At 54.2% G+C, this 25,079-nt stretch overlaps 1 protein-coding gene across 9 annotated transcripts in view; it reads left to right on the forward strand.

The window, feature by feature from the left end:
• Positions 1-25,079, forward strand: part of CUX1 (cut like homeobox 1) — a 426,690-nt gene that overhangs the window by 271,311 nt on the left and 130,300 nt on the right. For all 9 annotated transcript variants that reach the window (XM_064166481.1, XM_064166473.1, XM_064166478.1 and 6 more), the window contains exons 10-12: positions 8,096-8,200; positions 14,900-15,088; positions 21,901-21,959. In XM_064166481.1, coding sequence (XP_064022551.1) covers positions 8,096-8,200; positions 14,900-15,088; positions 21,901-21,959 — 353 coding nt within the window. The remainder of the gene's footprint in view (positions 1-8,095; positions 8,201-14,899; positions 15,089-21,900; positions 21,960-25,079) is intronic.

Genomic DNA, 25,079 nt, shown 5'->3' on the forward strand with positions numbered 1-25,079 from the left:
GAAGGAGTTCTGGAGTACGAGAGTGGTGAGACACTGGCACAGGCTCCCCAGATGGGTCGTGGAGTCTCCTTCTCTGGAGGGTTTCAGGCCCTGTCTGCAGGCATTTCTGTGAGACCTGCACTAGATCCTCTGGTCCTGCTCTGGCAGGGGGGTTGGACTCGATGGTCTGTGGAGGTCCCTTCCAACCCCTGACATCCTGTGAGCTGTGATCAATTTGTGTCCCTTCCAACCCCTGACATCCTGTGAGCTGTGATCAATTTGGGTCCCTTCCAACCCCTAACATCCTGTGAGCTGTGATCTCTTTGTGTCCCTTCCAACTCCTAACATCCTGTGAGCTGTGATCTCTTTGGGTCCCTTCCAACCCCTAACATCCTGTGAGCTGTGATCTCTTTGGGTCCCTTCCAACCCCTGACATCCTGTGAGCTGTGATCAGTTTGGGTCCCTTCCAACCCCTGACATCCTGTGAGCTGTGATCTCTTTGGGTCCCTTCCAACCCCTAACATCCTGGGAGCTGTGATCACTTTGGGTCCCTTCCAACCTCTAACATCCTGTGAGCTGTGATCAATTTGGGTCCCTTCCAACCCCTAACATCCTGTGAGCTGTGATCTCTTTGGGTCCCTTCCAACCCCTGACATCCTGTGAGCTGTGATCAGTTTGGGTCCCTTCCAACCCCTGACATCCTGTGAGCTGTGATCTCTTTGGGTCCCTTCCAACCCCTAACATCCTGGGAGCTGTGATCACTTTGGGTCCCTTCCAACCCCTAACATCCTGGGAGCTGTGATCACTTTGGGTCCCTTTCAACCCCTAACATCCTGTGAGCTGTGATCAATTTGGGTCCCTTCCAACCCCTGACGTCCTGTGAGCTGTGATCTCTTTGTGTCCCTTCCAACCCCTGACATCCTGTGAGCTGTGATCTCTTTGTGTCCCTTCCAACCCCTGACATCCTGTGAGCTGTGATCTCTTTGGGTCCCTTCCAACCCCTGACATCCTGTGAGCTGTGATCTCTTTGGGTCCCTTCCAACCCCTAACATCCTGTGAGCTGTGATCAGTTTGAGTCCCTTCCAACCCCTGACATCCTGTGAGCTGTGATCAATTTGGGTCCCTTCCAACCTCTGACATCCTGTGAGCTGTGATCAATTTGGGTCCCTTCCAACCCCTGACATCCTGTGAGCTGTGATCTCTTTGGGTCCCTTCCAACCCCTAACATCCTGTGAGCTGTGATCTCTTTGGGTCACTTCCAACCTCTGACATCCTGTGAGCTGTGATCTCTTTGGGTCCCTTCCAACCCCTGACATCCTGTGATCCTGTGATCCCCAGCACCAAGCAGCCAAGATTTTCTTCTCTTGGTTGCAGTGGAGGGTTCAGTGCCCCAGCCACGATGGGAGGTAGACAATGTCAGTGGGAGAGCATGGAGAGCAAGGGGTGGAGAGGCTGTGTGGTGGGGAGGGAGCAGAAGGACCAGGACAGGGATGCTGTGAGGACTGTGGAGAAGTAGGAACAAGGATGAAGAAGGAAATGGTGAGGGGAAGGCTGAGCCTGGAGGTCTGGTGGTAGGAGATAGGAGCTGGCTTTGGCCTGCCTGAAGCTGAAGGCAGTGTGAGGCTCAGAGAGGACAGAAATGGTGCTTCCAGCAGCCATGCTGAGTTAAGAAGGGTTCAGGGGTTCAAAGTGACAAGCAGAGAGGGGCAGGAGTCAGAGAGACAAACCAAGGAGGTTTTGGGAGAGCAGAGCTGCTCTGTGGGGTCTTGGGTTCTGGGGAGCAGATGAGGAGTGAGCAGACACAGCCTGTGCCACACAGTCAGCCTGTGCTTGACACCAGTGTGCAGAGCACCCCAGTGGGGCTGTGCTGGGGGCCTGAGGTGCAGCTGTTGATGTTTCTAAACTTAGATCCTTGGGTGGTGGAGAGCAGAGCTCAGGCTTTGGGGAAGTCATTCATTAATCCTATCTGCCTGGGGAGGGTGGGGTCAGTCAGCAGTGAATAAACCACGGGAGTCACACATGGAGCAAGGAAGACAAAGCCAAATATTCACTGACCAAGCAGGACTCATCCCCAGAGCTGAGTGAAGCAGGAGGTCTCACTGGGGAAAAGCCATCAGAGGTGTCTGTGCAGCTCCAGCCTCCCACAGCCCTGTGCCAAACATAGCCTCAGCCCTGGCCTTGGCCTCTGAAAACCTCTCAGTGCTGTGCTTGAAACAGGATCTTGTGGCTCATTTCTCATTCCTGTTGCAGCAGCACCCAAAAGTGCTCTCCAGGCACTGCACACACCTGGAATTCTGACTCTAAAAAGCTTCCATTCTGGAAAGAAACAACCTGAAAAGGACTCATTAAAAAATACAAAGGTGAAATATTGGCCAGAATTTGATAGAATATAGAATTCCTCAGGCTGGAAGGGCCCCTGAAAGGTCATCACACCCAACCCCCCTGCAGGGAGCAGGGATGTCCCCAGCTGCAGCAGCTTGCTCAGGCCCCATCAAGATTGAACTTGAATGCCCCCAGGGGCAGCCTGCTCCAGTGTCTCACCAGCCTCATGGTGCAGAACTTCCTCCTGCTGTCCAGCCTGAATCTCCTGAATCTCCCCTGCTTTAGTTGCCTCTTGTCCTATCACTCCAAGCCCTTCCAAACAGCCTCTCTTCAGCCTTCCTGTAGGTCTCCTTCAGATACTGAAATGCTGCTCTAAGGTCTCCCCAGAGCCTTCTCCAGGCTGAACAGCCCCAACTCTCCAAGCTTGTCCCTAAAAGGGAGGTGCTCCAACCCTCTGATCATCTTTGTGTCCTCCTCTGGACCCTCTCCAGCAGGTCCATGCCCTTCCTGTGTTGAGGACTCCAGAGCTGGACACAGCACTGCAGGTGAGGTCTCCCCAAGGCGATTGCCCTTCTGGGCTGGCAGTGCCCATTGATGGCTCCTGTGCAGCTTCTCATCCAGCAGCACCCCCAAGTCCTTCCCTGCAGGGCTGCTCCCAGTCTCGTGACTCTCAGCCTGGACTGGCACCAAGGCTTGCCCCAGCCTAGCTGCAAGGCCTTTCTCTTTGCCATGTTGAAGCTGATGAGGTTCTCCTGAGTCCACTTCTGCAGCCTTTCCAGGTCCCTCTGCGTGCATCCTGTCCCTCAGTCCTGTCAGCCACAGCCTCAGCTGCAAACCTGCTGCTGGTAGCACTGCCCAGAGTTAGTGTTGATGTGTTTGGGCAATGCAGGGTGTGAGGTGCTGCCTGCTGTGCCTGACAGGATGCCAGCAGCTGTCCTGCATGGGCTGGGGAGGCTGTGCATGCAGGTGTAGCATCCAGTGCAGGTCCCCTCTGTGCTCTGCCTGCATGCCAGCTGCATGGCTCTGCAAACAGCGCTGCCTGGGGTGGGGGCCAGCAGCAGAGATGCTAAAGGCTGCAAACTCATGGCTTAGAGAGCAGGAGATGCCAGTGCCACAGCACAGGACCTTCTGCTGCTTTGCTGGGGCAGAGGATGTACAAACTCCTCTAATACATGGTGAGAAAATCCTTCTCATTGTGTCTCCTCTGGGTTTTATCCTAACACTGCACCTTGGGGAGGCCACACCCTGAATCCTGGGGTCAGTTTTGGGCCACTCACCCCAAGAAGGACATTGAGGGGCTGGAGCAAGTCCAGGAAAGGGCAACAAAGCTGGGGAAGGGTCTGGAGAACAGGGCTGGGGAGGAGCAGCTGAGGGAGCTGGGGGTGTGCAGCCTGGAGGAGGCTGAGAGGAGACCTCATTGCTCTCTACAGGTCTTTGAGAGGAGGTTGCAGAGAGGTGGGGGTTGGGCTCTTCTCCCTAGGATCAGGTGATAGGAGAAGAAATGGCCTGAAATTGTACCAGGGGAGGTTAGATTGGAGATGAGGAAAAACGTCTTTGCTGCAAGGGTGGTCAGGGACTGGCACAGGGAGGTGGTGGAGTCCCCATGCCTGGAGGTGTTCAAGAAAGTCATGGCCATGGCACCTGGGGACAGGGTTAGTGGCCATGGCCATGACTGGGTCAGACCTGGGCTGGAAGGTTGCTCATCAGATCTTGGAGATCTTTTCCAACCCAAACAGTTGTGTGATTCTGATTTCCAGCTCTGCAGCCTAACCCCCCCTGGCTCTCTGCTGTCTCGCTGCTGCCACCGCTTCTCCCGCGGCCGTGCCCTGTGCCACGGCTGCTGCAGGCAGGGCACTGCTCCTGTGACAGTCACATTTTAATTGCAGCTGCAGAACCTCTGTGAAATCATTTAATAGAATGTTGTGAGCAAATAGCAGAGATGATGTGTTCAGGACTTGATTGCTGTTAGTTTACTGATTGATTAAACGTGCAGGCAGAATCTCTGCTCTGCTGGCGAGGCAGACACCCTGCACACCCCCGGCGGGGTCCTCCTTCTGCTGATTTGGGTGACTTAGCACTGCAGAAGGGTTAGCTGGGAAAGCAAAGCAGGCTGCACACAGAGATGTGGCACTTTGGGTGGCTGGAAAATCCCAGAATCGTAGCGTGGTGCCTTTGGAAGGGACCTCTGAGGATCATCCAGTCCAGCCCCACTCCTAAAGCAGGGCACCCACAGCAGCTTGCCCAGCAGCACAGTGCCAGGGGGGTTGGCAGCTCTCCACACAAGGACACTCCACAGCCTCTCTGGGCAGCCTGCTCCAGGCCTCCAGCACCCTCACAACAAACAACTTGCTCCTCCTCTGCACAGCCAACCTCCTGCCTGACACTTTGTGCCCCTTGTTGCCCCTTGGCCTGTCCCTGGGCACCACTGACAAGAGTCTGGCCCCAGCCTCTTGCCCCCCACAGCTCCCTTAGCTCTTGCTGAGCATTGCTCAGCTGCCCTCTGGGGCTGCTCTTCTGCAGGCTCTCAGCCCCAGGGCTCTCAGCCTTTGCTCCTCCTAGGCCCCAAAGCAGCTTTGCAGCCTCCCCTGGACTCTGCAGTAGTTCCTTGGCTCTCCTGAACTGGGGAGCCCAGAGCTGGACCCAGCACTGCAGATGTGGCCTGACTAGGACAGAGCAGAGGGGGAGGAGAACCTCCACACACTTCCTCATGCCTCCCAGGACACCATTTGCCTCCCTGCCCCCCAGGGCACATTGCTGCCCCATGGGCACTTGCTGTCCCCCAGCACTCCCAGCTCCTTCTCCTTGCAGCTGCTTCCCAGCAGGTCCCCCCTCAGCTGTCCTGCTGCAGGAGGTTGTTCCTGCCCAAGGCCAGGATCCTGCCCTTGCCCTTGGGGAGCTTTGTGAGGTTCCCTCTGCCCAGCTCTGCAGCCTGCCCAGCTCTGGCTGATGGCAGCACAACCTGAGGGGTGTCAGCACTGCTCCCAGTTTGGTACCAGCAGCAGGCTGGCTAAGGTGGCAGTGCATACTCTCCTGGCACAGCTGGCAGTGTCAGTTTATTCTCTCTCACAGTGTTGCTCTCACATGGTGGTAGTGATTCACCATTCCAGTAAGGAAGGGACCATCAGTGTGAAGGTTAACAGTCAGCTGAGAAAAGTGCTGGCCTTGATTGGTGACAGCTCCTGAGTTTGGCAAGACACAGCCACAGAATCACAGAACTGCTCTGGTTGGAAAAGACATCCCAGACCATCAAGTCCTTGGCAGTGGAGATAGAAAATTACTGCCACTGGTGCTGCCCATGCCCTGTGACTGGCAGAGGGCTCCAGGTGAGCAGCAGTGATGCCCCTGGGAGGGCAGCAGTGTGGTTATAAAGGAGAGGAGGCAGCCAGGGGGGAGGTGGGGTAGATGCTGTGGAAGCAATCAGCCTTAGTTCTGCCTTTCCTGACACAGGCTCAGACATGGGCAGGCAAAAACGTTGGTTGCTGTTCATTGCCCAGAGCTGCTGAGCCAGCTCTCTCTCCCCAAGGTCTTGTACAGCCTTTGCTCATCACTCTGCCTTTCTCCTCTTGCTGTTCCCTCTTCCTGTGGGAATTCTGTCTGCTGGCCAAGTCAGAGGCCATCCATGAGGCAGCACACTCATGAGGCACAGCGTGGGCAGCTGGGCTGGATGCTGTTGCTGCTGATCTTCTCTCTCCTGAAGCAGGATATGGTCCCTGGGAACTGGATTGGGGAATCCCAAGGCTGGGGAGGCTTTACTTGGGTAGTGGCACTCGATGGGGATGGCAGCAGGCTTGCTGAGGATGGTGATGGGGTTGATGGCAGGGCTGGGGTCATAGCTGAGTGTGCAGTTGATGAGGGAATCCAATGTGATCTAGGCAGAAGAGTGGTGAGAAGTCAGTGGTGAAACCCCCCCACATGGCCAACAGCCCCAGGGCTCAGTCTCTCTCTATAGGGAGATGCTCAACTCCCCCAGCCATCCTTGTGTCTCTCTGCTGGACTCTCTCCAGCAGGTCTCTCTCTCTCTTGAACTGGGGAGCCCAGAACTGGATGCAGTATTTCAGGTGTGCTCTCAACAGGGCAGAGCAGAGAAGAACCTCCCTGGCCCTGCTGGCTGCCCTCCCTGATGCCCCCTAGGATGCCATTGGCTCTCTTGTCCACAAGGGCACATTGCTGGCCCATGCAGAACTTGCTGCCCACCAGCACTCCAAGGCCTTTCTCCACAGAGCTGCTCTCCATCAGGGCAGCCCCAACCTGTTACTGCTCCCCAGATGCAGCACCCTGCACTTGTCCTGGTTGATCACCATGAGGTTTGCCTTCCCCCAGCTCTCACCTGCCATCCAGCTCTGGTTAGATGGCAGCACAGCCTTAGATGATGTCTAAGGCCCCCTCCAAGCTGAGCCATCCTTGTGCACAGAATCACAGAAGCATCCAGGTTGGAAAAGCCTCCAAACCCTTTCCCCCCTCCTGTCGTAAGAGAGCAGAAGCAGAGCCTGCAGGCTGTGTGCCCTACTGGGGGGGCACAAGAGGGCAGAGCCCTACCTGACCACTGCCCAGAGCTACTGACCCATCTCTCTCCCCAGAGTCTTGTACAGTCTTTGCTCATCACTCTGCCTTTCTCCTCTCCTGCTGTTTGCTGTTCCTGTGGGAGTTCTGTCTGCTGGCCAAGTCGGAGGCCATCCACGAGGCGCGAGGTGACTCCTGGATGGCTTTTCCCATACAGAGCCTGCTGGGATGATCCAGTGGAGACTTTAATCAGTTTATAACCAAGCCTAATCCAGGCAGATTAGGGACAGCAAGGATACCCCCAGCACTCCACCTTGTTGCCTGCCTAGTTTCCTACCCCTGCTCCATACAGTGGGGTTGCCAAGCCTGCTCTCAGCAGCAGGAGACCAGAACCTTCTTCCACCTGCGGGAGTGCCCCAGCACCTGGATCTCAGCCTGCTCCTCTGTCATGCCCCCACTAAGGCAGTGGTTTGGCAGGAGAGCTGCTTGCAGCCTCACAGATTCACAGCTTGGCAAAGCCCCTCAGGACCAGCCAGCCCAACCTAGAACCCTCCTCCAGGAGATTCACCCTGAGCCATCCCCCCATTCTCATGCAAATGCTGCGCAGGCAGGAGCTGAGCTGTGCCCAGCAGCCGCTGCAGGGTTAAACAGTGCTGGGCAGGGAGATCTGCTGAAAGCCCAGAATCCACCAATTCATGTTTGGGGCAATAATTCCTGCAGAAAGACAGCCCACAGCATTGTCTGCCTGGTGGGGAGAGTGGTCAGGAGAGCTTTTAATTCAGCTTTTACCCGTGAGAATGATTCCCAGGAGGACCCTTGCAATAAAATCTGCTTGGTCTGTGAGAACAGAAAGAAATTGAATAAAAAGACTCCATTTCCACTCGTATTTATTCAGGCTGGGAAATTCAGTGGGCCACAGCACTGCTATCAGCAGGGGATTCCTTGCTCCTAGCGTTAAATTACTGTCATAATCGCTCAATTATTCCTTCCTTGTACTGTGTAAAATAAAAATCCAGCACATTCTTGGGGTTTTTTGGTTGTTGTTTTGTTTTTTTTTTCCTTTTGGGTTTTGTTTTCTTTTTCTTCCCCCCACCCCCCCCCAACATTTATTAGGTTGAGTGTTTAGGAAAATCAATTATATTCAGTCAGGCATGAATTGATGAATGTTCTTGTAATAATTGTCAGTTGTTAAACTGAATGTTCTCTCTCTCTCCCCCCCCCCCAACCCCCCCAAACCAACTCCCCACTCCCCCCCCCTCCTCCCCTACCCCCCCCTCCTTTTCATTTCCTTCAGAGGGCAGAGGTGGCTCAGAGAGAGGCAGAGACCTTAAGGGAGCAGCTCTCCTCGGCTAACAAATCTCTGCAGCTTGCTACGCAGATCCAGAAGGCTCCTGATGTGGTGAGAAAAGATTCCCTGGCTCCTACAGCTCTCTGCCAGCCCTGCAGCATGGATCCTGCAGGCTGTGCTCAGAGCTAGCAACCTCTGGGCTCCTGCATCCAAGAGAGATGTTGAGGTGCTGGAAGGTGTTTGGAGAAGGGCAGCAAGGCTGGGGAGGGGCCTGGAGCACAGCCCTGTGAGGAGAGGCTGAGGGAGCTGGGGGTGTGCAGCCTGCAGCAGAGGAGGCTCAGGGCAGAGCTCATTGCTGCCTGCAGCTGCCTGCAGGGAGGCTGTAGCCAGGTGGGGTTGGGCTCTGCTGCCAGGCAGCCAGAAGCAGAAGAAGGGGACACAGCCTGGAGCTGTGCCAGGGCAGGTCTAGGCTGGATGTTAGGAGGAGCCATTTCTTCACCATGAGAGTGGTGAGAGGCTGGAATGGGTTTCCCAGGGAGGTGGTGGAGTCCCCATCCCTGGAGGTGTTTAAGGCCAGGCTGGCTGAGGCTGTGGCCAGCCTGGTCTAGGGTAAGGTGTCTCTGCCAATGACAGGGGGGTTGGAACTAGATGATCCTTGTGGTCCCTTCCAACCCTGACTGATTCTATGATTCTAGGAAGTTCTTTCCAGAGAGAGTGATTGGCATTGGAATGGGCTGCCCAGGAAGGTGGTGGAGTCTCTGTCCCTGGAGGTGTTCAAGGAAAGACTGGATGGGACACTCAGGTCTAGTTGATTGGCTAGGACTGGGTGCTAGGTTGGACTGAGTGAGCTTGGAGGTCTCTTCCAACTTGCTTGATTCTATGATTCTATGAAATCCCTGTCTGGAGCTGCAAAAGTGTTCTCTTCCTCTTCTCAGGGAGTTGGTGGCTGCAGAAGAGCATGGGACAGAGACCACTCTGGCCCTGGTCATCCATACAGGATCCATACAGGAGGGCTGGGGAGGGACTATTGACAAGGTCTTGTCGTGACAGGACGAGGAGGAATGGGGTTAAAGTGGCAGAGGGGAGATTGAAAGTGGATGTTAGGAAGAAGTTGTTTGCAGTGAGGGTGGTGAGACACTGGCACAGGTTGGGGGTGGTGAGACACTGGTACAGGTTGAGAGTGGTGAGACACTGGCACAGGTTGGGGGTGGTGAGACACTGGCACAGGTTGCCCAGGGAGGTTGTGGAGCACAGAATCACCCAATGTGATCAAAGATCACATTGGGTGATTCTGTGCTCCACAACCTCCCTGGAGGTGTTCAAGGCCAGGCTGGATGAGGCCCTGAGCAACCTGTGCTAGAGGAAAGTGTCCCTGCCTATGGCAGGGGGTTGGAAGTGGCTGAGCTTTGAGGTCCCTTCCAACCTCACCCACTCTGAGATTCTACAGCTCTCCACAGCTGCTGGCCCAGGTGACAGCAGCAGCTCTCCAATATTTCACCTTGCTAACAGCACTCAGCAGAGGGAAAAGCAGAGGCAGCAAAGTGGTGTGACAAAGAGTGCCTTGGTGAGCCATCAGCATGTGCCTGCCTGCAGGGCACAGCAGAGGCAAGCAGCTTCAGAGGGGGGCAGTTTTGTCCAGAGCTGGTTGCATTAGTGGGGAACTGCTGCCTGACCATTTCTGGGTCTTCTTGTTCTTGGATGAGGGACAATGGCTTGGAGCTGAGAGAGGGGAGATGGAGACAAGACATGAGGAAGGAATTCTTGACAAGGAGACACTGGCACAGGTTGTCCAGGGAGGCTGTGGCTGCCCCCTGCCTGGAAATGTTCAAGGCCAGGCTGGATGAGGCCTTAAGCACCCTGGGCTGGTGGGAGGTGTCCCCTGCTTATATGGCAGGGGGTTGGAACTGGATGAGTTTTAAGGTCCCTTCCAGCCCAGCCCATTCTGTAATTCTCTGATCACTCCAGTTTTCAGTGAAGAGATCTAACCAGAGAGCTACACCTGTAAATCCAACAGAAGAGGAAGGCCAGGGAATAGAGGAGCCTTCCTCAGAGTTGGGCTGCTTGTTGTTTCTAAACAAAGAGCCCCTGTGCCTGGGGAGGCTGCAGCAGCAGCAGCTCTGCTGACCAGAGCGTGCAGCTCAGTGTGGTCACTGGAGGCTAACCAGGCTAGCAGGTGAGCAGGCAGAGCATGGGACCTGTAAGGAAATGATCTCAAAGGTCCTGGAAGGTGTCCAGAGAAGGGCAGCAAGGCTGGTGAAGAGTTTGTAGGGCATGTTGTGTGAGGAGCAGCTGAGGGAGCTGGAGTTGTTTAGTCTTCAGAACAGGAAGCTGAGAGGACATCTCATTGCTCTCTACAGCTCCCTGAAAGGAGGCTGCAGTGAGGTGGAGGTTGGGCTCTAATCCCTAGGATGAGGTGGTAGAAGGAGAGGAAATGGCCTAAAGCTGTGCCAGGGGAGGGTTAGGCTGGAGATGAGTACAAATGTCTTTGTTGCAGCAGTGGTCAGGGCTTGGCACAGGCTGCCCAGGGAGGTGGTGGAGTGCCCATCCCTGGAGGTGTTCCAGGCTGTTTCCAGTAGTTCAGTGTTTGTGATGGTTGGGTTACAGTTGGTCTCAGTGATCTTTAAGGTCTTTTCCAACCTTTATAATTCTAAAGTCATCAAGTCCAACCTTCAGCCCAACACCTCCATGAGCACTAGACCATGTCCCAGCGTGCCACACCGACTCATCTGTTGAGCACCTCCAGGGCTGGGGACTGCACCACCTCTCTGGGCAGCCTCTTCCAATCCCTGACCACTCTGTAGCAAAGACATTTTCCCTCATGTCCAAGTCAAAGTATTCTTTTGGTTTCTCTTTGCCAAAGCAGACAGAGGAGGGTGCAAATGTTAAATGTGCTCTCATAGAGTCACCAAATGGCTTAGGTTGGAAGGGGCCTTGCAGACCATCTGGTTCCAAACCCCTCGCCGTGGGCAGGGATGCTTCCCACTAGAGCAGGTTGGATAAGGCCTCATCCAGCCCAGGCTAGTGGGAGGTGTCCCTGCCCATGGCAGGGTGTTGGAACTGGATGATCTTTCATAGAACTTCATAGAATGAATGGGGGGGTTGGGTTGGGAGGGACCTTTCAGGTCATCTAGTCTGACACTCCTGCCGTGAGCAGGGACACCTCCCTCCAGGTCAGGCTGCTTAGAGCCACGTCCAGTGCAATGTTTCCACTGGTGGGCTAAGGTCCTTTCCAACCCAAACCATGCTATGAATTACAGCATCACAAACTGGTTTGGGTGGACAGGGCCCTTGAAAAGCCATCTGGGTGAAACTGGGTCTCCTGAGCAGCAGCTTCAGCAGACAAAAGCAGCCCAGCTCCCTCCCTTGCGTTCTCTCTCGCAAGCCGCACAGCGCCTGCCAGCGCCAGAGCACAGGGCTGCCTTCGAAGTGCATTTACAGGGAGGCAGGAACCAGCCAGGAGTCCTCCAGATCTGTTTGCTTCTCTCTCAACACACCCCAGTGTTTTCTCAGAGGAGTCAAAAGCCAGGCAAGCAGGCTGCAAAGCAGAAAATGAAGAGCCTGCCTATCACTTGTAGCTCTGCATTACCTGCTGCTCCCTATCTCCTGTCCTAGCCTTATCATTATTTTAACATTAGGTCTTTCTTGTATTTAATAGCACTTCTGCACTTCATTTATATTTAATATGACAACTACTGCAGGATGAAAATGATCATTATCTATCTTATTGCAGACTCTACGTCCCAGTCTCAATAGGCACAAGCAGCAGATGATTATACAACTTGTGATGTTTCATGCAAGCAAATTAGAGAGGTGGTTGTGGTGGGGGTTTTTCTCCTTCTTCTTCCCATCACGTTAAAAGTGTAATTCGGTGTAATAGGAGAGTGTGGTTAACTGCTGCTGCTGCTGCTTGCAAGGGAGGGAGGCACTGAGAGCCAGCAAAGTGTTTAGAAGGAGTGGAGGAGAAGGTGTTTTGTTGTGGCGTGGAGGAAGGCGCTCGAGTGGCAGCGTCTGGGAGTTGCATTTGCAGCCCTTGCACTGTAGGATCTTTGGGGTAGTGCTTATGATTGTTGCTCCTCTCTCTCCTCTCCTCACTGTCCTTTGCTGAGGAGCAGGCATTAAGCTTTGTAAGGCATGGTTTAGGCTTTTAGTGGCATCTTTGTAAGGGAGCTGCCTTCTGCTCCCAGATCTGCACAAGGATCTTCGATCCCAGATCCTTGTGCAGATCTGGGAGCAGAAGGCAGCCCATCCTTGTGCAGCCCTGGAGAGCAAGAGGCAGCCCATCCTTGGAGGCAGCCCATCCTTGTGCAGCCCTGGAGAGCAAGAGGCAGGCCATCCTTGTGCAGCCCTGGAGAGCAAGAGGCAGCCCATCCTTGGAGGCAGCCCATCCTTGGAGGCAGCCCTGGAGAACAAGAGGCAGCCCATCCTTGGAGGCATCCCATCCTTGTGCAGCCCTGGAGAGCAAGAGACAGCCCAACCTGAGGTTGTTTAGTCTGGAAAAGAGCAGCCTGAGGGCAAGATCTCATCAATGCTGATCAATACCTCAAGGGTGGATGTCAGCAAGATGGGACCAGGCTTTGTTCAGTGGCACCCAGTGGCAGAGTAAGGGGTATTGGGCACAAAATTGAATGTAGGAAGCTCATTCTAAACACAGGGAGGAACTTGTGTAGTTTAAGGGTGCTGGAGCAGGCTGCCCAGAGAAGTTGTGGAGTCTTCATCTCTGGAGACATTCAGCACCCCCCCTGGATGTGTTCCTGTGTGACCCTCTCTAAGTGACTCTGCCTTGGACTGGATAAACTCCAGAGGATCCCTTCCCAACCCCTGCCATTCTGTGAGTCATGGGAGAGAGGTTCCAAGTTCTCCACTGCATAAGAGCTGTTGATCTCTTAGCCCAAGGAGCCCAAGGAGATGGTGCAATTAGTCTGTGTTGTCTTTCCTGAATAGATCTGCCCTCTTCTTAACTGCTCTGTCCTCTCTCGTCCCGATGGAATGTTTGATCTAGTCAGGAAGCTTCAGATTTGAGGACAGACTTTGCAGCCATGGGAGGCTGGAAGAAGAAAGAACCTGGCTTAGGAAAAGGGGATTTCTGCACGTGGAGACAGAGCAGAGGGAGAAAGGCCTCATCTTTCAGCTGTCACATCTATCTTCATCCCCACAGAGGACAGGCTTCAGTCGCTAGCAATGATGTGAGCAGCGAACGATTTTCATGCAAGGAGGAAGTTGATTGGAAGCAGCAGTTTGGGGCAAATTGTGCCAGTTTTGCCTGCAACGTGCAGAATGCAGATGAAGAGCCAAAGGCACAGGGCTCTGCCGGCCCTGATTAAGGAATTCTGCTCCATTACTCCCGAATATTTGATCTGATTAGCATTTTGTAAGCACAGATTTTCATAGTTGTCAAAGCAGTTGGGCTATTAATAATAAATAGAGCTAAACAGAAGCCTTTGACTTTCACAGCTGCCTCTTCCCAGTGCCCTCATGAAATCAGGACATTTATTCTCTTCATTTCACCAAAGGGCTGTCCTGGGGAGCACAAAGTTTTGCCTGCTTCCAGATTTGTAGATTTACAGAATGGGTTGGAAGGGACCTCAAAGCTCATCCAGTCCCAACCCCCTGCCATGGGCAGGGACACCTCCCACCAGCAGAGTTTGTCTCATCCAGCCTGGCCTTGAACACCTCCAGGGAGGGGGCAGCCACAGCCTCCCTGGGCCACCTGTGCCTGTGTCTCCACACCCTCAGTGTAAGAATTTCTTCCTCGTCTCCAGTGTAGGTCTCCCCTCCTTAAGCTTCAATCCATTCCTTCATATCCTGTCACTACAGCCCTTGTGAAAGGTCACACAGTCACAGAAGTTCCAAGTGGAGAAATTGGTTTGTGCCTCTCACAGGATCACAGCTGATAGAATGTTAGGGGTTGGAAGGGACCTCTGGAGAGCTTCCAGTCCAACCCTTGCCAGAGCTGGAGCAGAGAATGCAGCACAGGTCACACAGGAACACATCCAGACAGGGCTGGAAAGGCTCCAGAGAAGGAGCCACAACCTCTCTGGGCAGCCTGTGCCAGGGCTCTGGGACCCTTGCAGTCAAGAAGTTCTTCCTCCTCTTGAGGTGGAACTTCCTGTGCTGCCATTTCCATCCCTTGCCCTTGTTCTATGCCAGGGCAGGGGTGAGCAGAGGCTGTCCCTGTCCCTTCCTGCCCCCAGCCCTCAGGTACTTACAGACATTGCTCAGATCCCTCTCAGCCTTCTCTGCAGACTAAACACCCCCAGGGCTCTCAGCCTCTCCTCATCAGCAGTGCTGCAGTCCCTTCAGCATCCTTGTAGCCCTCCCTTGGGCTCTCTCCAGCAGATCCCTATCCCTCCTGAACTGAAGAGCCAAGACCTGGATGTAATATTCCAGGTGGGGCCTCACCAGGGCAGAGCATAGCTGGGGGAGAAGCTCCCTGGATCCGCTGGGCACTCTTCCTAATGCCCCCAGGATCCCATTGGCCTTCTTGCCCAGCAGGGCTCATTGCTGCCCATGCAGAGCTTGCTGCCCACCTGCACTCCAGGTCCCTCTCCACAAGGCTGCTCTCCAGCAGATCACCTCCCAGCCTCTGCTGCTGCAGTTTATTGTTCCTTCCCAGGGCAGGACTCTGCACTGGTCCTTGCTGACCCTCACTGGGTGCCCCTCTGCCCAGCTGTTGCGTCACCCAGTGCCGTGCTTGCTCCTTACCTGCCCGCCTGAATCCAGGCTTGTTTCCTTTGTTAGTTGTGTTGTCTGAGCCTTGTCTGTGTGTCAGGATTGCTGCTGCTGCTGTCTGACTCTTCCTTTTCCCACCAGGAGCAGGCCATCGAGGTGCTGACACGCTCCAGCCTGGAAGTAGAGCTGGCTGCCAAGGAGCGGGAGATCGCCCAGCTGGTGGAAGATGTGCAGAGGCTCCAGGGCAGCCTCACCAAGCTGCGGGAGAACTCCAGCAGCCAGATCTCACAGCTGGAGCAGCAGCTGACAGCCAAGAACAGCACACTCAAAGTAAGGCTTGGTTCTCTGCTCAGCAGCTCTCAGGGGTACTGCTGGCCTGGCAGGGCTGGGTTGGACTGCTGGGGGGGTTCCTGAGGCACTCCGAGGCACTGTACAAGCTTTTGGCTTCTGCAGGGTGCTGCTCAATTCTGGTGTCTGTGGCATTTTATTCTAAGTGAGCAGCTCTGTTGGAATATAAACACTGATGTGCCCAGGTGGCCAAGAAGGCCAATGACATCCTGGGCTGGCTCAGGAGCAGTGTGGGCAGCAGGAGCAGGGCAGTCCTTCTGCCCCTGCACTCAGCGCTGCTCAGGCCATGCCTTGAGTGCTGTGTCCAGTTCTGGGGCCCTCAGTTGAAGAAAGATGTTGAGGTCCTGGAAGGTGTTTGGAGAAGGGCAGCAAGGCTGGGGAGGGGCCTGGAGCAGAGCCCTGTGAGGAGAGGCTGAGGGAGCTGGGGGTGTGCAGCCTGCAGCAGAGGAGGCTCAGGGCAGAGCTCATTGCTGCCTGCAGCTGCCTGCAGGGAGGCTGTAGCCAGGTGGGGTTGGGCTCTGCTGCCAGGCAGCACAGGACAGAAGAAGGGGACCCAGCCTCAGAGCTGTGCCAGGGGAGGTTCAGGCTGGATGTTGTTAGGAAGTTCCTGTCAGAGAGAGTGATTGGCATTGGAATGGGCTGCCTTGGGGAGATGGTGGAGTGCCCATCCCTGGAGGTGTTTAAGAGGAGGCTGCATGAGGCACTCAGTGCCATGGCTTAGTTAATTAGGTGTTGGGTGCTAGGTTGGGCTGGATGATCTCAAAGGTCTTTCCCAAGCTGGTTAATGCTGTGATTCTTTTGCTGTTGAAATACAATTTACCTACTTCTCCCTGCTTTGCAGTCCCTTTTTGCAGGACAGGGCTGCCTTTAAAATCAAACCCACCCACAGAACCCCACAGACATGCACCATGGACATGGCCTGAGGGAGCTGAACTGCAGAGGCACAGAAAATCCTCCTAAAGTTTCAAACCTTTCCATTCCCAGTGCTGGGTGGTGCAGGTTTGCCAGGGGTGTTTATTGTGCTGTGGTCTCTCTTTGAATCTACCTGCTACCCCCTCTGGTTCTCTCCACTGGAAAAGGGAAGTGTGGCATTCAGAGCAGAAAAACAATCACAACCAAGGCAGACAAAAGGCTTTGCAGCATTAATAACCACTGGCTTACCTTTTTAACTCTATTTGTTGCAGAGTAATTCCCATTGCTAAGTAGCAGTCCACTCTTACACTCAACTGCACACCAGCAGCACTGCACTGAACGTGGAAGGGACATCCTGAACCTTCTGCTCTGCCCTGCTCAGACCCCACCTGCAGCACTGCAGCCACTTCTGGTTCATTCAGCACAAGAGGGACATGGAACAGTTAGGGACACAGTCTCAAGTTGTGCTGGGGAAAGTACAGGCTGGATGTTATGAGGAAGTTCTTCCCAGAGAGTGGCATTGGAATGGGCTGCCCAGGGAGGCAGTGGAGGCACCGTCCCTGGAGGTGTTCAAGAGAAGACTGGCTGAGGCACTTAGTGCCATGGTCTGGTTGACTGGCTAGGGCTGGGTGCTAGGTTGGAGTGGATGATCTTGGAGGGCTCTTCCAACCTCATTGATTCTATGATTCTATACTTGGAGAGGGTCCAGAGGGGGACATGAAAGTATCAGAGGGCTGGAGAACCTCCCCTATGGGGACAGGCTGGGAGAGTTGGAGCTGTTCAGCCTGCAGAAGAGAAGGCTCCAAGGACACCTCAGAGCAGCCTTATAGTAGCTGAAGGGGCTCCAGGAGAGCTGGGGAGGGACTTTGGACAAGGGCTGGGAGTGACAGGGAGAGGAAGAATGGCTTTGAGCTGGGAGAGGAGAGAGTGAGAGTGGAGATGAGGAAGAAATGCTGAGAGTGAGGGTGGGGAGAGACTGGCACAGGCTGCCCAGGGAGGCTGTGGCTGCCCCCTCCCTGGAGGTGTTCAAGGCCAGGCTGGGTGAGGCCTTGATGAACCTGTGCTGGTGGAGGTGTCCCTGCCCCTGGCAGGGGGTTGGCACTGGCTGAGCTTTAAAGTCCCTTCCAGCCCAACCCATTCTGTGAATCCATGAATCTGGCAGTTCCCTGAGTGACCTTTTCACCTCTGCCTTCAGCAGCTTTGCTTTCTTTGTGCCTAGCCCCCCCAGGTCTGATCTCTCAGTGAGCATGAGGAATGTTTCCTGCCATGTGTTGTGAATCAGTTTCCTGTTCCTCCTGTCTCCCTCATTGTTCCCCTGCCCTGCGATCGAAGTGTAAACAAGATAAATTCAGCCATTCCACCAAGCACTTCGCAGCCTTTACAGCCTGAGCCTGCTGAAAACAGGAGGCTGAGAGCAGCCACTTAGCTCTGCCCGTGCTGTGGGGAGCTTCCCTCCATCAGAGTGATTTAATGCTCAGCTGAAACTCTTACAAATGGCTCTAGCAGTTTTGTGGCAGTCTCTGGTGTTGCTCTGCTGCAGCATAATTTATGTGGGGAAAGGGCTGAGAGCTGAAGTGCTGCATCCCTGCCCCTCTGGCTGTGCTCAGGCAGCCCTGCAGGATGCATACCAAAATTCAGGAGCACAAAGGGAAGTTCTTACATGCCAGTACTGGCCAGGAAGGCCAATGGTGTCCTGGGGGGCATGAAGGAGAGTGTGGCCACTGGGGAAAAGGAGATTCTCTGCCCCCACTACTCTGCCCTAGGAAGCCACATCTGGAGTGCTGGGTGCAGCTCTGGGCTCCCCAGCTCAGGACAGCCAAGGAACTGCTGAAGAGAGTCCAGGGCAGGCTGCAGAGCTGCTGAGGGGCCTGGAGCAGCTCTGGGAGGAGCAGAGGCTGAGAGCCCTGGGGCTGAGAGCCTGCAGGAGAGCAGCCCCAGAGGGCAGCTGAGCAATGCTCAGCAAGAGCTGAAGGAGCTATGGGGGGCAGGAGGCTGTGGCCAGACTCTTGTGAGTGGTGCCCAGGGACAGGCCAAGGGGCAGCAAGGGGCACAAAGTGTCAGGCAGGAGGTTGGCTGTGCAGAGGAGGAGCAAGTTGTTTGCTGTGAGGGTGCTGGAGGCCTGGAGCAGGCTGCCCAGAGAGGCTGTGGAGTGTCCTTGTGTGGAGAGCTGCCAACCCCCCTGGCACTGTGCTGCTGGGCAAGCTGCTGTGGGTGCCCTGCTGCAGCAGGGGCTTGGACTGGATGATCCCCAGAGGTCCCTTCCAAAGGCCCCACCCTGCTGAGGCTCTGATTCTGTACTGTGTCTGTCTCTGCCCATCCATCACCATGTGGGCCCCAGTCTCAACCAGGGAGGAAGGAGCAGGCCTGCTCTGGAGGGCCACATCCATTTTGTGGCCACAGCTATATTCTGGGGGGGACATTCTTCAATTTTTCTTTCATGAAGGCTGATAGAAAATATCCTGAGCTCTTGCACTTGACAGATTTCCTTGGCATGCAGCATGTTGCTGGTGAGGTCAGCATTAGTTTAGCCATTAACTTCAAAGCAGTGGGATCACAGAAGTGCCAGAGCCAGCCTTTGATTTCCCTTGCAGTAATCTCCTCTTACTTTCTCCTAGGCTTGCCTGGCTAATGCTCTGTATTTAGGTTCCTGTTGATAGTGGCTGATGCAGTGACTCCACTGATAAACTTTTACTCATTTCAGCCTTCTTTAGGCTGATTTGTTGCTCTAGGAAAACATTTCAGCACAGACACTCTGACTTGGGAGGCAGCCTGAGCCCCGTTGTGCAAAGCACCAAATCTCCTCGGTGCTGGGCTGCTCTCCTCTCTGGATGCAGGGGAATTGCTTCTGAAAGAGCCAAGGTTGTCACAGCTGCCTCCACAAAAAGTCAGTCCCACTGGCACAAATTAGAGCAGTGTTCTCAGGCCCTGTCTGGGGGGAGTGCCTTAATGCTCACTGCCTTAATGAAACAATGCAGAGATACTTCTGAAATTATTGCTGCTTTGTCTTCATCTCCTCTCATAATCAAAGCATCTCCTCTGGCAGCAGGACTCTGCTGGCTCTCGGTCTGTTAACCCTTGGCTCTCCAGGCAGGATGCAGCAGTGCCCCTTAGCAGAGAGACACCAAATAAGCCTGGGGTGGTTACATCTGGGATCTTCAGCACAGAATCCCAGCACTGTGGGCTTGGAAGGGACCTCTGGAGGTACCTGAAATTCCCAGGAGTGCTTGCAGGGTGTAGCATGTCCAGAGGCAGAGCTGCATTCAGTGTAGCTTGCGTTGAAGTGGGAGCCCTTAGCTGATCCCAGAACCTCAGCAGGGGGTGGCTGGAAGGGACCTCTGGGGATCATCCAGTCCAAGCCCCTGCTCAAGCAGGGCACCCACAGCAGCTTGCCCAGCAGCAGCACAGTGCCAGGGGGGTTGGAAGCTCTCCACACAAGGACACTCCACAGCCTCTCTGGGCAGCCTGCTCCAGGCCTCCAGCACCCTCACAACAAACAACTTGCTCCTGCTCTGCACATCCAACCTCCTGCCTGACACTTTGTGCCCCTTGCTGCCCCTTGGCCTGTCCCTGGGCACCACTGAGCAGAGTCTGGCCCCAGGCTCTTGCCCCCCACAGCTCCTTCAGCTCTTGCTGAGCAGATACCTTCTCAGCCTCTTGTTGAACACCAGAAGAGGAGGAGTAGCCAATCCCTGGGTGGTCTTCCATGGCTTCATTCACACCACAAATGCAGAGTACTTCCCTACCATGGGATGTAAGAGGAGGCTCAGGGCAGAGCTCACTGCTGTCTGCAGCTGCCTGCAGGGAGGCTGTAGCCAGGTGGGGTTGGGCTCTGCTGCCAGGCACACAGGGACAGAAGAAGGGGACCCAGCCTGGAGCTGTGCCAGGGCAGGTCTAGGCTGGATGTTAGGAGGAAGTTGTTGTCAGAGAGAGTGATTGGCACTGGAATGGGCTGCCCAGGGAAGTGGTGGAGTCTGTGTGGCAGGAGGTGTTGCAGCCAAGCCTGGCTGGGGCACTGAGTGCCATGGTCTGGTTGGTTGGGCAGGGCTGGGTGCTAGGTTGGGCTGGCTGAGCCTGGAGCTCTCTTCCAACCTGCTTGGTTCTGTGATTGTGCATGTGAAGTGCAGTGTGCAGGAAAGCCACCAGCCCATTCCTTCTGTCCTCTGGCTCCCTGCTTTGTGTGTGGTGGGAGGACACTGGGATCTGGAGTGTCTGAATTAAGCAGGTTGGTATTTAGTGCTAGGTGTTAGCTCCTCCAGATTGTCTCACAGCTTGAACCTTTGTTCTGCCCTGCTCTGCGTGTTTTACAGGCTTCTTGCAGACAATTACCATACTAATACATTTAAAGCAGGCATCGACTGGGAGGATGCCAAGCACCTAAAGGGTCTGGTTCTGTACAGACATTGCCTCCCCAGTTGTTAGTTTCTGTTGTTTAGTAAAAGTCTGCATTCAGGTGCAGATTTTCCATGGCAACAAGCTCCGTGTTAGGTGCTGTGGAGTGATGAATGTCTGTGGGGTTTAGACACTTAAAAGGAAAATCTTGCAGGTTGCCATCCTGCTCCAACAGCACACAAGTACCTGGGAGTCCTCAACAGCTTCATGCCATCAACATCTTTCCTTTAGTGTGTGCTGTGCCTAAAATTCCCAGGAGTGCTTCCAGGGTGTAGCACATCTGGAGGCAGAGCTGCATTTAATGTAGCTTGTGTTGCAGTGGGAGCCATTGACTGATCCCAGGACCCCAGCAGGGTGGGGTTGGAAGAGGCCTCTGGAGAGCATCCAACCCAGCCCCACTCCTAAAGCAGGGCACCCACAGCAGCTTGCCCAGCAGCACAGTGCCAGGGGGGTTGGAAGCTCTCCACACAAGGACACTCCACAGCCTCTCTGGGCAGCCTGCTCCAGGCCTCCAGCACCCTCACAACAAACAACTTGCTCCTCCTCTGCACAGCCAACCTCCTGCCTGACACTTTGTGCCCCTTGATGCCCCTTGGCCTGTCCCTGGGCACCACTGAGCAGAGTCTGGCCCCAGCCTCTTGCCCCCCACAGCTCCTTTAGCTCTTGCTGAGCATTGCTCAGCTGCCCTCTGGGGCTGCCCTTCTGCAGGCTCTCAGCCCCAGGGCTCTCAGCCTTTGCTCCTCCCAGAGCTGCTCCAGGCCCCTCAGCAGCTCTGCAGCCTCCCCATGACTCTCTCCAGCACTTCCCTGTCATTTTTTCTGCCTCATCCTGCCTTACTAAATCCCATCCCCGGAGCTGTTCAATAACGTGGCCATGGCACTCGGGGACATTCCTTAGTGGCCATGGTGGGGTTGGGTTGTTGTTGGGCTGGATGATCTTAGAGGGCTTTTCCAACCCAAGCATTTCTCTTGATCTCTGATTCTGTAGTGCTTGGAAAACACCTGGGTGCAGCTGTTTGGGCATGAGGAGCAGAGGTCTTCCTAGCTGAGGGTTCTCCAGTCAGCACCTAGGTCTGTTTCACCTGGATCAGGCTCTCAAGCCTGTCAGGGGACACTAGGTGCCAATGCACCCACCTCACTTCACTCTTATTTTTCAGGCTCCCCAAAAATCCCACCTGCCTCATTTTCAAGCCTTTCTTCCCCCATCTCCTTAGGAGGGAGCACATGGCAGTGACATTGCAAGCAGGCAAAGTGGGACCTGCTGGATTGTGTGGAGCTTGGCAGGCTGTAAACAAAGGGAGAGTGAAGTCTAATTGTGTTTATGTTGGATGGGTGATGGTTTGTTTTCTCATCTATGTAAATGAGGTTTGAGTCATTAACCCTCCCTTGTGCACTGCTCTATCTATGGAATAATTGAAAGCTGATTTGGAAAGCCTGCAGAGAAACAGCCAACACCAAACCTTAATAATCCAATCCATCTTCTTTCTTTTCAAGCAACTGGAAGAGAAGCTGAAGGGACAGGCTGATTACGAAGAGGTTAAGAAAGAATTGAAGTAAGTGTTAAACGCCTGCATCTTTGCTTCCCCAGCTCTTCTTTAACAGTGCTCATTAAATGAAACCACAAATCTGTGTTCTTGGAAGAAGGAAGAATCCAGTCAGAGCCACAGAGGGGGAGAAACTGGGAGCGCTGGCAGCAGCTGCATCCAGAAGCAGTGCAGTGCTGCCTGTGAGAGCAGGGCTCTTGGCTGCAGCAAGTGTCACAGTGTCAGTGCAGCACCTTTCCTCTGGAGAGAGCCTGAATGAATTGGGGCTGGAAAAGGGAAGGCTCCAGGGAGGCCTTGGAGCAGCATTTGCCCCGAAGGGGACCTGCAGGAAGGCTGGGGAGAGACTTTTGACAAGGCCTTGAAGCGATAGGATGAGGAGCAATGGTTTGAAACTGGAGCAGGGCAGATGTCATTGGTCATCAGGAGAAGTTCTGCACAGTGAGGCTGGGAAAATACTGGAGCAGGTTGCCCAGAGAGGTAGTTGAGGCCCCATCCCTGGAGACATTCAAGGTCAGACTTGCTGTGTCCCCTGGCAGCCTGATCTAATTGGAGGTGTCCCTGCTGCCTGCAGAGGGGGTGGACAAGATGCTTTTGGAGGGTCCCTTCCAGCCCAGTGCAGTCTGTGACTCTTCAGGTGCAGGTGTCCATGAAGAAAAGGAGCTAAGCCTATGGTCCACCAAGGGTAGTGTTCTGGAGGTACTTGGTGGTTTGGGTGAAGCACTTTAAAATCCCCAGCCAAGAGCAGAGTCACTGTGGGGCAAGAATCCACAGTGGTGGGAGCTCCATCCCTAGAGGTCTGTAAGGCCAGGCTGGATGTGGCTCTGAGCAACCCAGTCCAGTAAGAGGTGTCCCTGCCCATGGCAGGGGGGTTGGAGCTGGATGATCCCTGAGGTCCCTTCCAGCCCTGCCAACTGTGTGATTCCATGATTCATGCAGAGCCCAGAACACCTTCCCCATGCTTCTGGCAGCCAGAGTTCAGCACTTCCATTGCAGTGCTCTGCTTGGCTCTCTGGATATTTTAGCTGATACCTCGTAGGTTTAAACTAAAGCCACAAACAGCCTCTTCCTCTTTCAAGGGTGTCTTGGGGGGGGGTTTTGGGAGACTTAAAAGAGCCTCATTTTAAACTCTAACAAGATAAGCTGTCAAGTTCAGAAGAGGAGGGTTTTGACTGGAAATATGTTTGGTGTCAAGGTTTAAATAAGTGCCAGAGACTCCCTCTCCTCTTTCATCAGTGTGGCATTTCCCTCTGTGTGCTTTAAGCAGCCTGGGAGAACGTTCCCTTGTTTAATGAGGGATTTCAGCTCAGCCTGGCAATCACGTGCTCTTGTTTACACATCCCTGGGGAATATGGAATGCAGGTTGGGGGTTGCAAGCCCAGTGGCTGCCCAGCCTCTGCTGCTGCTCTGTCCCAGCCACCCTGGCTGCGGCTCTGGTTCGCTGCCAGCTGCAGCACACCCTGACGGAGGTGGACAGTTTCAGTCAGCTGCAATGAGTTGGCCATTGCCTTAATCATTATTACTGGATATTAACTGGGCTTCAAGAAAGCATCATCATGGTAGTGTTGTGGGGAAAAACCTCCCTCTTCTCCCCACCTTAGAGTTTCAAGGCCCAGATTGCCTGGGTGCTGGACTGTCTCATTTAAACTCTGTTCTTACCCGGAAAGGTTGGACTGGATGATCCTTGAGGTCCCTTCCAACCTGCTCTTCTATCACTCTCTGAATCTGAGTTAAGGAATCAGCTCTCAGCTGCTTTGTGCCCTCCATGTGTCCAAAGCTGAATGGGAATTGGGTCACGACCTTCCAGTTTGCTGCCTGAGCTGTTGGAAGTGAAAGTGCCAGACCAGCAAAGAAGTTTTAAGCCCTACCTGGTTTAATGGCGTTAAATACAAAACTCCCTTGGCTCCTGTGCTCCTGCTGGTGATGCCTTTTGGGCCTTTGTCACACGAGGGCAGAGGAGAGGTCCAGGAGAAGCCATGACTCAGGAGTGCTCACGCAGTGCCTCTGCCTGCTCCTGTTATCTCTCAAGGTGAGCCTGAAGTGACATAGACAGGAGAGCCTCCTGGATGTGGCCCTTGCTGGGTGCCAGTACATTGGCTCCCTTCTCCTGGCTGTGCCAGCTTTCCTATCCCCCCTTTCTGGGTAACATTTTTCATCTGGTCAGACTGATTTTGGAGGGACAGACAGACAGCTTGTGGGGTGTCCTGGAGGCCAAACTCTGTCCTGGTGGATTGGGAGGGAGGTTAAGATTCTCTGTGAGAGCATCGAAGGTGTTTGCAATGCGGTAGCATCCCAGCAGACCATTCACACCACCCTCTCTGCTCCAGTGTGGTCCATGAAGATGTGCCAGAGTCTGAATGAGCATCACCCAAGAGTGCCAGACTGAGCTGAGGTGAAGCTGTGAAAGCTCTGTTGGTGTCAGTCTGATTTCCCTCCTGCTGAATCCCTCTGGGCCTGCCTTTGTGCCCTGAAACACTGACAAAAAAGAGCTGCTCGTAAGATGCATCTGCACCAAGAGCAAAGAGATCTTGTCAGCAAGGAGCAAAGGGTGTTTTGGCACTGGGCTGTTTTCCTGAATCCTTTCCAAGATGCCCAAAGGCATTTCTAGGCTGAGGAGTCTCAGGATTAGGCAGCTTCTGACCTTGGAGAAACTGAACTGGGTCCCTGGCAGGACCTGGGATGGGAGGAGTCCTTGCTCCCTGCACTGGCTGTTGTGCCAGGTGGCTTTTAAAGCCTGTTTTTGAGAGCTCTGTGTGTGCTTTTGGTTCCCTCTGGAGCAACAGATCAGTGCTAATCCTGCTGCCTTTGCCCTGGGGTGGCAGGAGCAGAAAGCTGAACTGTCCTGGCGCACACTTGGCTTTAGAGCAGGATCTTTTGAGTCACCTTAGGTGTGCAGATGGAAGTCACAAGATCGTTCCTTTAAGAAGCAGATAAATGATCTTGAGCAGCAGGTTGAGTCAGGATCTCATGAGCAAAGATATTCCTGGAATCCAGAGGGGAAAGATTTTGCTTCCTCTTGTTCCTGAGGAAAATGCCTCATTTGTGACACATTTGCAGGCTCATTTTTGACATGTTTAGCTTTGAACAAATGAGCCTGCTGTAGAGAATACCTCTCCAAGGCAACTTGAGATA

Source organism: Pogoniulus pusillus, chromosome 27 (genome assembly GCF_015220805.1).
Source record: "Pogoniulus pusillus isolate bPogPus1 chromosome 27, bPogPus1.pri, whole genome shotgun sequence".
Lineage (NCBI taxonomy): Eukaryota > Metazoa > Chordata > Aves > Piciformes > Lybiidae > Pogoniulus > Pogoniulus pusillus.